At 39.3% G+C, this 15,259-nt stretch overlaps 1 protein-coding gene across 2 annotated transcripts in view; it reads left to right on the top strand.

Moving 5' to 3' along the window:
- Positions 1 to 15,259, top strand: part of ITPR2 (inositol 1,4,5-trisphosphate receptor type 2) — a 491,137-nt gene that overhangs the window by 38,633 nt on the left and 437,245 nt on the right. For both annotated transcript variants that reach the window (XM_009180421.4, XM_009180422.4), the window contains exon 2: positions 4,549 to 4,619. In XM_009180421.4, coding sequence (XP_009178685.1) covers positions 4,549 to 4,619 — 71 coding nt within the window. The remainder of the gene's footprint in view (positions 1 to 4,548; positions 4,620 to 15,259) is intronic.

The following is a 15,259-nucleotide window of genomic DNA, read 5'->3' as shown; positions in this document are numbered from 1 at the left end:
TTGGAAGGATGGATTTCAGTTATGTTTCTGGACATGGACAGCAGTAGAGTGTGTCTTTTTTTTTGAGACAGAGTCTCGCTCCGTCGCCCAGGCTGGAGTGCGGTGGCGCCATCTCTGCTCACTGCAAGCTCCGCCTCCCGGATTCGCGCCATTCTCCTGCCTCAGCCTCCCCAGTAGCTGCGACTACAGGCGCCCGCCACCACACCCGGCTAATTTTTTGTATTTTTAGTAGAGATGAGGTTTCACCGGGTTAGCCAGGATGGTCTCGATCTCCTGACTTCGTGATCCACCCGCCTCGGCCTCCCAAAGTGCTGGGGTTACAGGCGTGAGCCACCGCGCCCGGCCAGTAGAGTATCTTAAACAACAAAAACCTAGAAATCAGATAAGAAAACAATGCATTTTCTCTTGACTGTTGGCATTTGTGAAAATAATTAATAGTGTACTTTATTTTTAACAAGGTATCAGTGGACTTGAATTTAATGCATAAACATAGCTTTTTCATGTAGATATTATACTTCTCACAGAATTTTTAAGACTCTTATGTCCAGTTAAAATTCCATTCACATTTACAAAATTCATACTTATGTATAAAATCAAAGTAGCTGTTAAATTTTCCTTATACTTTTGAAGATCTAATCGTTGAGTGATTTTTTCTTGTAAGTAAATTTGAACAAATAATTTACAGTTATGACCGTATGAAGAGAAAAATAGGTAGAAAAAACAACAGGTTTTATGTTAGATGAGTTTTAGCGAAAAATTGAGAATTTTAGGCTAGTGCTATAAATCACTAGTTAGTTCTAAGAAAAATAAATGTAGCCCATTAAGATGTGCACTGATGGATTGGATTGAAAGGTGCTACCTGAGATACTGTTTTTTAGAGCAGGCTCTTTTGGCCTTTTTCAGGATATGACATTTTTGATAATTTTCTGGGACATACCTACATAGGGAATATTTCCAAATCTCTCTTCCGTCTCCTATTAGTCAACTGTTTATTGCTTCTAGTTATTTTATTGTTTATGTTAACTATCAAAAATAGCATCACTGATTTTAAATGTCACTTTAATCATCAATAATTATTTAGCACCATCTATATTTTAAGCATAATGCTTAAAGATGGCCCTATAATGGTGAGTAAGACAGAAATGGGCTGACTCTCTTGGAGCTTATAATGATGTTGCATATATATATATATGTGTGTGTGTGTGTGTGTGTATGTATATATGAAATTATAAAGTTATACTGGACTGTGATACAGTCTATTGGTAGAGGATAGCCTAGAGTATTGTAGGAGTGCAGAGCAGATCCTCCTACTCCATTTAAAGAGGGTTAGAGAGCTTTTTAAAACACACAGTCCTTGTCCCCAGAAAGTTTTATTCTAATAGGTCTGGACAAGGAAATATTTTTTTTTGGTTATCCTTACTATTTTTAACTCCCCAAATGATTCAGCCAAATTTGGGGAACATTGATCATGAGTGGTTAAAATGGACAAAATCATGACATGGTCTAAATGAGTTAACTAGGGATGGAATAGATCAATGTTTTTCAGATGATTTTCTTCTCATGGACCAAAGGTCAGTCTTTATATTTATCCCTGTTTGGTTGTAAATTCTGGTCCTTAGGTTATAAAAGTTAACTGCCCTACTGGTGGGTGGGAGAACCTGGCTTATCAGTGGTACACATGTAAAGGACCTGGAATTATTGTTTACTATAAACCCAATGAAAGTCAGAGGGGAACCTTAACTGCCACAGGAGCTACTAAAATTGTAGGATGCATTTCTGTAAGTTTAGTATCAGAAAGAAGGAGGTAATAGTCCTCTGTACTCTGCCCTTGTTGGGGCGCATCTAGACTCATGTGGATAGTCTCTAGGATCACAGGTGAGGGGATGCTGACACTTGGGGTGTATGAAGGATGTTGAACTCCTGGTAAATATCCACATGGGGAAGGACTGGAGAGAAATCAGTTTGCTCATCTCAGAAAAAGAAAACTTAGTCTATATAGTTCCAGAAGAAAGAACTGGGAACAGACAGGGAGAGTTAGTTGGGAAGCCAACATCATTTATTCACTGACTCATTTATTTATTTAACAAATATTTATTTAGCATCTATTGCACTTCATTCTAGTAGATGCCAAGGATATAATGGTAAACAAGATGGATTCAATCTCTGACCTCATGGAGCTTAAAATTTTTTGGAAGACTCAAGACAATTAGGCAAGTAGATAGAAGAAAATGGGATAAGTACTGGGAAAGATAAGGTACTATTTCACCTCCATATAAAACACATTTCTAGTATTAGTGCTGTCAGAATGATGGTAAATGGTAAATACATTGGCCTTGGAAGTATTCAAGAAGAGGCTGTTGGGGATATTGTAGAAGTTGTTCTAGGATTTTGGCATTAAAAGTCAAACAGGATTCCAACTACCATTAAAATCCTGTTTGACTTTTAATGCCAGTGTCATATACGTCTTGTAACAGATTCAGACTCCTTCCTTCTTCTTGTCCTTTCCTTCCTTCCATTCTCTTCAAATTCAGTTACAATTCTTTGAGTCTTCAGGATGAAATGACTGCCTTTGTGATTTTCACAGACGTTTTTGCGTAAGGAATAGGACAAATTTTTAGAACTGAAGTCATTCTTAGTTATTATGTTTTTATCTGTGAGGATAGATATTAGCGTTCACATAAATACACTGCCATCTGATTTATAGCTTCAGTTCCCATTCCTCTTGATGGCTGGTCCACACAGGCAGGGACTCAGTGACATTCATAGGAGTCTGTTTTTGTGGGAATGCACAGGTACAAGGAATGAATAGAATGTCAGTGTCATTTGTAATTTTTACATTATCAAATTTTTATGTGCTCTAAATAAGACCATTTTGACCATTGTATTCAAATTCTTAACATGTCTTGACCAATTAGAAAAGCCAACCTTTCCCTCACAGCCCTTTTATTTACATCTTATGTTGTAATATTCTCAGAACTATTGGAGCCTTTCAGATTCAATGTTACAGGATGAAGTTGGACATTGTGGAAGTTTGGGTTTGCTTTCTCTTGACCCAATATGACTTCCTGTTTCTAATAAATCAGTTTTTAGAGACTCTTAAAAGGAATTTCTTGCATGCCTAGCAGCTCTTGTAAAACCACATTTTAGTAAACCAGTGTGAATGAAGGATATATTAAAAAAAAATCAAAGAACTGTATTTCTTGACCAAATCAGCATTTTGTTTTATGGAAATTGAATCCCACAGAAAAATCTGTTGATTTAGGAAGTGTCTGCTTCCAGTAACTAGATAAACTAGGAACCAAAAGTTTCATTTTGATTAAGTCAGTCATCCTAGTTCAACTCCTGTGGTGGAGTTGATGCATGCTAGTGAGTCTGGTTAATACTTCTTCTTCTTCTTCTTTTTTTTTTTTAAACCACCAGGTTGCAATTTGGACATCTCCCTTTAAATGCATTCATATACATGTAATTGATTAACATGCATTCTCACAATATTCTGGAGAAAAACCTGGGTATTCGCATCACGTTAACCGATGGAGAAATGAACGTTAGTGAGTCTGGTATTAACAGATCTTTCTCGTTGATCAAGAGATTCATGTCTCCTGGCTCTCAGTTCAGAGATTCAGCTTCTCTGTCTTGAAATTGTCTTACAAATTGTCTTCTCGTAAATATTTTAATAGAGATTAAACATGTTGTTGTGGCTACAAAGGCAGTTTATTCATTTGACTTATATTTGTTGAGCACTTGTAGTGTGTCGGACACTCTTCTAGAAGCAGAGAATATGTGAAGACACAAGGTTCTTGATTTTATTTGTCCATTGAATGGAAACTGCCAGAAGTCGTACTAGGTACTTTAAAAACACTAAGTCATTTAATCTTTCTAACAATGCAGTGAGGTAGATATTTTTATCCTTATTGTTTAGGTATAAAGAAGGAGGCCTGAAGTCACCTAGCTAGGAAGTGGCCAAGCCAGAGATTGAATGCAGGCCAGGAAGGCATAACCACCTACTCTATGGGCACTCCAGAAGCCCGATCTCATAAGCTTACATATTCCCTGTAAAACATACATACATGCAGGAAAAAAAAAAAAAAAGACAGGAAAATAAAAACTGTGGGTAATCTGACCACTCTTAATATTTTGCTGTGTTCCATTTCTTATATATGTATGTGTAGAAGTGCGTGTGTGTGTGTTTAAGCATACATGTATCTTATTGATTGGTTACCACTACATTCACAACACACTGTAAACATTTTGCAGGCCAGTGCATTTTGTTTAATGTAGTTTTAAACAGCTCCACAGTGTTCCATGTCATGAGTTATCTAACTAGTTTCCTACTACTTAACAATGTTTCCTATGTTTCAATTTCATAAACCAGGCTTTAATTAATATCTCTACAACCAAATCTTTTTACAGACCCATGATTATTAAAAAATTACTTAGTGAAGAAAGGTATTAAAACTTTTGGTAAATATTTATGCAATATCCATGTGCAGTCTACGATTTATGAATATGACAAGGATGTTAACAATGTAAACATGCTTTTCCTTCTAGGTTAGTGGATGACAGATGTGTGGTGCACCCAGAGGCCGGGGACCTTGCCAACCCTCCCAAGAAGTTCAGAGGTAAGAAATACATATATATATATTTTATTGTATGAGCTAAGAGGGAGGATTATTTTTGTGTCTCAAAGTAAGTAATGTTAAAACTTTATTCAATGTGAAACTTTCAGATATAAATATGTTCACTGAAAATTCTTTCAACAATTTTTCCATTGTTTTTCTTTTACATATTGAAGGATTTGCAATGAAAGAATAGTTTTAATTTTTGTTTTGCCAGACAATGGTCTGTCTGTTAAAAGGAAATCTTGGTAATTAACTGTGAAAGGCTACTTGTCAAGCCAGTAAATGCAGCTGAACAGTATTTATTTATATACTTCTCTGACAATTATAAATGTTATAGTGTTTCATTGTTAGCTTTTTAATTTATCTTTGTAAACTCAGGAGTGTGGCAATGATGTGTTAGCTTACTTTTTAAAATAGCAGTTTTGATGGTGTGTAATAACTGACAATTGTCTTAGAACCCCTAAGTATAATTTTAGAAATAGCTTGATAATTTCCTCAAATGAGAAACTGATCCTAGTAAGAGATTGATTATAACTCAACTCTTACAAAAGCAGGATTAATGGAATCTATAATCACAGAAAGCTAAAACTAGTCATTAAAAGCTTGCCCAAATCAATTTCATAATTGATACATACTTATAATAATAAAAATAATTTTAAAACAGCATTTATTTTGAACAATGTATAACCATTCATTCTCATAATGGTGAAAAATGGTCTTAATAAAGGATTAAAAACTGGAGAGAGACGGAGGGATTCTCAGAGCCACCAGCCCAAGTGAAGATTGCTGCTTACTGCAATGGAAAAGGGAGACAATTAGCATTGGGTTAATGTTTACCATGTTTTACTCTCTGGGATAGGCATTTTATTTACACTATCTCTTATGGGAATATTTTATTTATTTCGTTTTCTCTAGACTGAGATCCTTGCAGAGAAACTGACGTGCACAAAAAATGTCCTTTGAGTTAAATTGGTCACTTTATCCAGATTTCTCCCCAAGTAGAGAAATTTGCGTAAGACAGAATGTGGAAGACAAACTGCCCATTGGAAACATCTGCAAAACCACTCAGTAGGGATACTCTGCTAACCCTGGGCAAGTGAGGTCTTCCTGCAGTAAACAGTTTCCACTGAGGATGGACTTAGAATGAAGCTACCTTGAGGGTAACATGTAGGAACAACCTGCCAGAGACAATGCAGGAAGTGTGTGTGAAATGACCCAAAGGTAAGAGGGTAGAGAAACCCTAATGGAAGGACAGATAGTGTGAATAAAGGTAGATTCGGAAAAGAATGAGCTAGCACATTGTGTAAAGATGAGGAGAGAATTAGGGCTCTGGAGGAGAGATCTGAGGAAACTACCCAGAATGTAGCACAGAGAGATACAAAGAAGGAAAATTTGGATGAGTCATGAAAAGCTTGGAGGATAGGCTGAGAAGTTCCCACAGTATCTAACTGAATTCTAGAAGGAAAGACTAGGGAGACTGGGATAGAGGCCATATGTGAAGGAATGTGGGTGAGAACTTGCTAAACTGAGGAAAAACACTCTTCCCCAGGTAGAAGAGGCACATTGAGTTCAGAGCAGTGATGGTAAATACAACCACATCTACCGCTAGACACTCTTTGGTGAACTGTAGGGTATTAAAGACAAAGAAAAATTCTAAAAGCAAACTGGGACAACAAATCTGTATTTGTAGCAGGAAAAAGCATGAGGTTCAGGTTTTGACTGTACTGCTTGCTGGCTGTGTCATCTTAAGTAGGTCACTTGCCTGCTTTGAGCCTCAGAGGACCTCTGTCATTGGCTAATGGGAGCAGAAGTGGTTAATAACAAGAATAATGACTACCACACAAGGTTTTGTGAGCCTTGAAATATTTCCAGAGAATAAATATAAAAGCATTTTAAGTCATTATACAAATGGGCCGGGCACGGTGGCTCACACCTGTAATCTCAGCACTTTGGGAGGCCGAGGCGGGTGGATCGCCTGAGGTCGGGAGTTCGAGACCAGCCTGACCAACATGGAAAAACCCTGTCTCTACTAAAAATGCAAAATTAGCTGGGCGTGGTGGCTCATGCCTGTAATCCCAGCTACTCAGGAGGCTGAGGCAGGAGAATCACTTGAACCTAGGAGGCAGAAGTTGCAGTGAGCTGAGATCACGCCACTGCACTCCAGCCTGGGCAACAAAAGCGAAACTCCATCTCAAAAATAAATAAATAAATAAATAAATAAATAAATAAAGGATAGTTACCTTATGATAGAAAAGCATAATGCATTTCTATTAAGCATATTTGACTCAACCCTTACATTATTGCCTCTCCAAGAGCAGGATTTTATTTACTTCTTTTTGTGTTTTCCAGGCATAGTGCTCTGCCCATAGTCTGTATCCCTCAAAATAGCCATTAGGTACTTTTGGATGAGACACCCAGACTTTTTCTGGGATCATGTGATAAAACTTGGTTTCCAGGGGTGCCCACATTTCACAGGCATGAGCCTGGGCAGCCTTGCTCCTCTGTTGGTCAGGGAGAATTAATCTTTCAAAGACAAACATTTATGCTTCATGGGTGCCTTTCTTCTTTTCCTCTTTCAATCCACAGTGAAGTGAATTGTTTTAAATTTGCAAAGATTATTTTAGAGTGTTTAAGGGAAACTGGGATAACAGCTCTGTACCCACTAGGTAATTATATGCAGATACTTGGTCTCATATTATTCACTGGGCACTGGTTCAGAGCATGAATCACTTTTTCAGACACTCCATCCTTCTGGTGAAAGGCTGGCTTTTCCTGTAATCCAGTCATTGAGGTCATTATCCTTGCTGGTTTACTCTCATTTTCTACCTCCAGTGTTAGATTAAACCATTTATCTTACTATACTCATCATTGAAAAAGGAGGGTTCTTTCCTATTGGGAACTCAGGGTTCTCTCTTATCTTAAAGCCCCAGCCTTTCTTCCATGATGCATTGTTTATGCAGCTGGATTCTCAAAGAATTCCCTGAACGGGGCTTGCCTCTGCACTGGACTTCTTAACAGTAAGGAGCAGACAGTGCCTGACCAAATGCCTCATCCTTTTGCATAGCTTGTCTTTACGGCTCTTGCCTTAGGCCATTCTCTGCATGAATATATTTCCCCCATTTTTTTTTTTTTGGCTTTAAAAGCCATTGCTGTTTCATAGATTTGCCTCCCAGAATCACCATCCCAGCATTTCCAGACTCCCCTGCCAAGTTTCCTGAGCACCCTCCCTTATTGTTACTTTTTAGATAAGGTGAAGAAACAATAGCATATCAACAGTTCAGCTGTACCTCAGTTCCTCTTGCCTCAGCCAGACACATGATATTCTCAAATTAATTTTAAAAGATTTTTGTTTTTCATACTCATGCTATAATTTGTTCAAGCGAATCATAACATTTTAGAGCCAGTAGGCAATTAAAAGTAAATCTAGTACAACTCCAATTTTTTTGACTGTGGCAACCAAGTTCCACAGTGAAATGTTCTTTTGACTGTGTCGCATTACCTCACTTGTGAACAGAGGAAACTAAGTTTTACCAAATAAACAATTTCCAAAGGGTTGTTTCAAACCTGGTGGACAGCCATTTTTCTGTAGCAACCATGCAATAGATTGATATTAACAGAAACATAGTAGCTTTTTCTTATGTGAGTAACATTTCTTTTTTTTTTTTTTTTTTTTTTTTTTTCGTTGTGTTGTCGCTGTGCTGCCCAGGCTGGAGTGCAGTGGCCGGATCTCAGCTCACTGCAAGCTCCGCCTCCCGGGTTCACGCCATTCTCCTGTCTCAGCCTCCCGAGTAGTTGGGACTACAGGCGCCCGCCACCGCGCCCGGCTAGTTTTTTGTATTTTTAGTAGAGACGGGGTTTCACCGTGTTAGCCAGGATGGTCTCGATCTCCTGACCTCGTGATCCGCCCGTCTCGGCCTCCCAAAGTGCTGGGATTACAGGCTTGAGCCACCGCGCCCGGCCAACATTTCTTTAATGATCAAATATTCTGCATTTTTAAGAGAAACTGTAAACATTGGAATATATGTAGCTGTACCAAAGAGTTGTGAAAACGTACAGAGAGTTCTCTTCCACTCTGTTTCCCCTGTTATTTGCATCTCACTGGGGACATTAGTCTAAACTAAGAATTTACCATTTGTACATTACTACTGACTACATTTCCAGACTTTAGTTGTATTTCACCAGCTTTTCCACTAAAGTCCTTTTCCTGTTCCTGATCCCATCCATGATCCTGTGTTGCATTTAGTCATTGTGTCTCCTTAGTCTGCTCTATTCTGTGACCCTGTCTTAGTCTTCCCTGGTTTTTCATGATCTTGATACTTTTGAAGAGTACTAGCTAGGTATTTTATAGAATGTGCCTTGTGTGTCTGTCTGATGCTTTTGTCACGGTTGGACTGGAGTTAAAATTTTGAGACTACCACAGTGGTTATGCGCTCTTCTCTCTGCATCATACCAGAGGGCATATAATACCAACAGAGTTCATCACAGGTCTTATTTTTTGATGTACACTTTAATCCTCTTCCCTTTAATAAAGGCAGTTATTTTAATTTTTGATTTTATATTCTTTTGCTTTTTCCTGTTCCTTTCCACCCTTCTCCCCCTTCTCTGGAAAACTCTTCTTAGTATTATTTTTCTAAAAGTCTGCGTATTTATGTATGTGCCATTTCTTTTAGGAGAAGTCACCTTAAATCAACTTAAAGAGAGGTTTATGTCCTTCTCTTACCATCAGGGTGATAAAAGATGGAAGTAGTGGTGAACCCAGGGACCATTTCCTGGAGGATGGAGGGAAGAGAAGACAGCCCCTTCTCTTGGTTGATTAGGTATTTCCCAGTGTTGGGCCATTTGGTCTTGAAATTTCCAGTTCTGAGATTCTCCGATCATTTGTCACTTGCCTATTTAATAATGTACCACGCCTACCTTGGGGCCACTTGTAGCAAACAACAATCAGTCATTTTGAAGTAATAAGTCAGAATGCTTCAGGAATTGGAACTAATATAGAGAATTTCTTTGCTGTGCAATGAACACTAAAGCAGGTAGTAAAAATTAGGGACTTGGGGGAAAATGGGCAAAATCTCTGCTTTAACTCAGTTCCTTTTCTTCAAATAATTCAGGGAAGCCCTTTTGAAGGCTGGACCTAACATTTTGCCTCTGCCCATGGAGGTTGCACACTCACATGCATAAACGAAAGTGTGTTCTTGCTAGGCAGTTGCTTTGACTTTATATGGAGTCGAACATGTCAAGCTTGTCTAACAGAGTGATTCCCCACGCTCAGCCCATGATGAATATTTGCTCCATCAGCTTAACAATTGCTATATTGAATTTCTTCAGGTTTGGTGTTAGAATACTTTCAGTTGTTATTGTCAAAGACTGAAACTATTTCAGATTTGAAATCAACGAAGATTTATTGAATATGTAATACATGGTACACTGTACTTGAGGCTTCCCGTGCATTATTATTTAGTCATCACATGAAGTAGAAATTATTGCTATCCTAATTTTGCAGTGGAGAAAGTAAGTAAAAAGAAGTTATGCAACCAACTTAAAGTTGCTGAGCTCCTTAGTGGTAGGACTGGGGCTTAAACCAAGTTCTATGACTCTAGAACTGTTTGTTTTTAACCACTGTGCCATACTATCTATTGAATTAGTCCCACCTATAAATTCTACCTGTTAGTCCTATAAAGTCAGATGGATTGAATCTAATCCTTTTTCCACACAATAGCCCTTTAAGTATTTCTTTAGAATGACCATATTCCTGTGACTCTTTTCTTCTAGTCTTACTTTTTTTTTTTTTTTTTTTAGTTCTTTTAACTGTTGCCAGCTACAAATTCTTTAGGGATTTTTCTGTCTTCATTATACTACTTTGTTTGTTTTATGGTTAGGCTCCTGTTTGTCAATTTAATTCTGAGCCATGTAGAAAGAACTGAACATAGTGCATTTGAGTTTTGTCTAATGAGAACTCCTCACATTTTTGGATGCCACATTTGCAGCCTCTTTAGTCAGGGTTCTCTAATAGGGGCAGAACTAATGGGATATAGTTCTGTATAATAGGATAATAGGATATAAAGGAGAGTTTATGTTATATATATGAGTTTATTAAGAACCTATTAAGAACTAATAGGCGCTCTCTCTCTCTCTCTCTCTCTGTGTGTGTGTGTGTGTGTATATATATATATTTAAGTAGTATTAACTCACGTGATCACAAGGTCCCACAATAGGCCGTCCGAGTCCCAAAGCTGAAGAACTTTGAGGGCAGGAAGCATCCAGCACAGGAGAAAGATGTAGGCTGGGAGGCTAAGCCAGTTCAGCCTTTTCACAATTTTCTGCCGCTTTATATTCTGGTCGTGCTGGCAGCTGATTAGATGGTGCCCACCCAGATTAAGGGTGGGGTCTGCCTTTCCTAGCCCACTGACTCAGATGTTAATCTCCTTTGGCAGCACCCTCACAGACACACCCAGGATCAATACTTTGCAATCAAGTTGATCACTTTAATCCAATCAAGTTGACACTCAGTATTAACCATCACAAGTCCACCCCTTGTCAACTTGAACTCATAAACATCTCCTGAGATCATACATAATCTTCAAATAAAGACAGTAATAAGGTCATAATTATGCCTGATATGACACAACTATCCTTTGTACAACTGGAAATGCACCAATCCCCGATCCAAATACTATTACATAAAGTTAACAATACTTAAATGCTGATGTAAAGTCAATAAATCTTATGCCACATAATAAACGAAAAAGAGAATAAAATGAAGATATTTTCTTAGTACAAGTTTATACATATATGTACATGCTAAAAATATGTTTTTAGCAAAAGAAGGGGGAAATAATCATGGCAATTACAGTCCTAATTTTTGCAACTAATCATGTGGTTATAACTGGTACTAATGACTACCTTCTACAACCCATTCTGTATTCCTTTTACCTTCAGCAAGCACCTCAGCAGGTCGTGGTTTTTCCCTGGTGAAGTGACCCGAACCTTCATTCCTGAAGGGTCTGGGCCATTTGTAATCCTGCCTGAATTGGGCTGTTGTAGTTTCTCATTGACCTTAATCACAGGGCATGGTAATACTAAGAGATGCCCCAAGGGATCTCCTGTATTTCCTGCATACTCTTCCTTACTTCCATTGTGGAGTAGTAGACTGATTTCATCTTGATAGCCTTGGTCAGTCACCCCAGCTAACACTATAACTCCCTTCTTAGCCTGTTGATTTAAAGGTAAGAGGAACCCAAAGTGTCCAGGTGGCAATCTTAACTTCCAGTTTAATGGAATTGTTGCTGTGTGCCCTGGTGGCAGTGTTCCTTCCTCTGGAACTAAGACCTCTAGGCCAGCAGAACATAATATTCGAATGAACAGAAAGCAAAAATTTTGTTAGTGGATCACTGTGGGTGGTAGTGAGTGGTGCCTCTTCCATTTCTACCCCTTGATTCCTGGACCCGTGAATCCTGGCTATGAGAGAAATAGTACCATATATTGGAGGCTGATTCGGAACATATACAGCTTTCTGGAGAACTTTACCCCAACCCTGCAAAGTATTGTCACCTAGTTGGCATTGTAATTATGACTTCAAAAGGCCATTCCACTGTTCTGTCAACCCAGCTGCTTCAGGATGATGGGGAACATAGTAAGACCAGTAAATTCCACGAGCATGAGCCCACTGTTGCACTTCTTTAGCTGTAAAGTGAGTGCCTTGGTCAGTGGCAATGCTGCGTGGAATACCATGATGGTAGATAAGGCCTTCCGTGAGTCCACAGATGGTAGTCTTGGCAGAAGCATTGTGTGCAGGATAGGCAAACTCATATCTGGAGTAAGTGTCTATTTAAGTGAGGACAAACCTCTGCCCTGAGCTGCAACATTAAATGCAGAGTCCCTACTTAGTGGGCTCAAATCAATAAATTCAGCCTGATCCAACTCTGTGTTCCTTCCACCATTATTCCATACCCTTAATATCTATTCCCATGTATTTTCTCCAGATTTCTGCTAATATAAATTAGAAAACTCAAGCAATTCTTTTCGAGTGTAGTGCACCTCCTCATGGGTCTCACTCTGAACCTCACCTCTAGGGGCCTGCTAGGACTTTAGTCTAGTTATAGGTCTAGAAGCAAACAGGGGTGTTGAGGATGGCTCCTGAGGAGAATCTACATTATCTTGCCTGGCAACTGCCTCAGGGGAGCCTTCACTGTTGCTTCAGGCAGTGCAGGGTTCATCAACTCAGACAAACATGGAAAGGCTGGTGGCAACATGAGTTGGGGAGGGGATGTTGCCACTACTGGGGATGGGGAAGATGTTTCTTCTGGCAAACATGGTTCATCAGAGTTTACAAGCTCAGTGTCCCCAGCTTCATCAGGGTCCTCCCACACATCCCCATTCCTAGTTGCAGGGTCCCGTTCTTTTCCAGTCAACGCCCTCACTTTAGCAGTAGACACCTGGCAAGGCTGTGCGTGCACTTTTTCTTGCAGGTCAGCCACTTGCATGATAAGAGCTTGTGTCTATTTTTCTACAGTTTCAGCTCTTTCTCTACAGGAGATAAGACTCTTACTCAGGACAATCTTAGCAGATTTGAGGCTCAGTAGCTGCTTCTGAAGCCAGGAGTTAGAATCCCTGAGTTCCTTATTTTCTTTCATCACTTTGTCCAGTGAACTTAGGAGCAACCAACCAACTTCATTAGGTTCCTTGGTTCTCTACATATGATCAAAGGTATTATGTATAGAGTCACTAAACTCCTTGCTTCTCATGAGTGGTGAGTCAGGAGTGTCAAATGCATTTATTTTGCATAATTCTCTAAACCGTTCACGCTAAGGACTATCAGTGTTCTCCATACTATTAGAAATAGAATCCTTAGCATTTTTGGGTCTAATCATGTTAAGCAGCCAGCTCCAGAAACCCCAAAACCAATGAAAGAACTCCATCCTTAATATTCTGTTCCTCTAGAATCACTCCTGGTACCAAAATCTGTATTAGTCAGGGTTCTGTAGCGGGACAGAACTAATAGGATATATATATATATCCTGGGATTTTATAAATTACTCTCACTCATATCTCATATGTATATATATGTAGAGGGGAGTTTATTAAGTAGTATTGACTCACGATCACAGGGTCCCGCAATAGGCCATCAGCAAGCCGAGGAGCAAGGAAGCCAGTCCGAGTCCCAAAGCTGAAGAAGCATCCAGCATAGGAGAAAGATGTAGGCTGGGAGGCTAATCCAGTCTAGCCTTTTCAGGTTTTTCTACCTGCTTTATATTCTGGCTGTGCTGGCAGCTGATTAGATGGTGCCCGCCCAGATTAAGGGTGGATCTGCTTTTCCCAGCCCACTGACTCAAATGTTAATCTCCTTTGGCAACACCCTCACAGACATACCCAAGATCAATACTTTGCATCCTTCAATCCAGTCAAGTTGACACTTAATATTAACCATCACACAGCCCAAGAATCTTGGCCCAAGAATCTTGGGCCAGAGTCCCTGACTCTCCTTTGCTTTTAGTCAACCCAGACTCCTGATGCTTTTTCATTTGCATCTCTGGATTCTGTTTCGTTCCCCCTGTGCTGTGTGATTGGTTCTTTGGAATCAAGTGGAGAACCTGTTACTTTTCACCTTGTTGCATTGGTTCATTGTTCTAGGTTTGTTTTAGCCTAATAAACTTGTGTTTTATTCTTTTTTTTTTAAATCTTAACTCTCATTCAAATTATTTATTCTAATTCCCAACCTCATGACATCTTGAAATTTGTAAAGTTAATAAAAGGTACGTATTGTGATAATCTCATTTCATGTTATTCTGGTGTTATTGAATATATCTGAGGAGAAATAGATTGGATAGTTTAAGTTGGGGTACCTGTGGATCAGACCCTGGAAGACTTGGTAGAGGTAATCTATTTGGGAGGTGATCCCAGGAAGCACAGATGAGGACTTGGGGGAGAATGGGGTGAAAGGAAGGAAAGGCAAGACGGTGTGCATTAGTGAAGCTCAATCCTGGTGGAAGCAACTGAAGTTCAGTCCCGCGGGGCCTCTGGGAATCCATGCAGAACATGCCTTAGAACCTCCTACCCAAGGATAGGAAGGCTGGGGCCAACTTCCATCCATCAAAGGTTTTGGTTTGCACCAGAGGGTGTTGTCATTTCGTTCCATAATACGCTTCTGCACTGTTCATACTGTTTCTCCATGTGGCAGGGAGACTCTCATGCAGAGAAAAAGAGAGATCTAGGAAGTTGAGATGGGAAGCTGTTCGCATGTTGGAAATTATCTACTACACTTGTTGGTGAACTTGGGTCTGAGGATGCATGTTCACATTCTTGTGGATAGTCAGAATTTTATCTGTTTCTTTAACTGAAAGACCTGCGATTAGACTGTAAACTGTATGAGGGTCAGGACTGTGTTAGCCTTGTGCTCTGCTCAGTCACCAAGATCAAGCACGGTGTTTAGCATATTGTTGGTGCTGACTTAATTTTTGTTGAATTAATGAATAAAGTTCTAGAAAAGAATTAATTAATTAATTAATTTTTCTATAAACAAGGTTTCACTATGTTGACCAGGCTGGTTTCGAACTCCTGGCCTCAAATGATCCTTTCACCTCAGCCTTCCAAAGTGCTGGAATTAGAGGCATGAGCCACCACACCCAGGCTAAGAACTATAATTT

The sequence above is a fragment of the Papio anubis genome, chromosome 9 (genome assembly GCF_008728515.1).
Source record: "Papio anubis isolate 15944 chromosome 9, Panubis1.0, whole genome shotgun sequence".
Lineage (NCBI taxonomy): Eukaryota > Metazoa > Chordata > Mammalia > Primates > Cercopithecidae > Papio > Papio anubis.
Note: the sequence above shows the minus strand (reverse complement) of the source record. Positions and strands in the feature narration are given on the sequence as shown.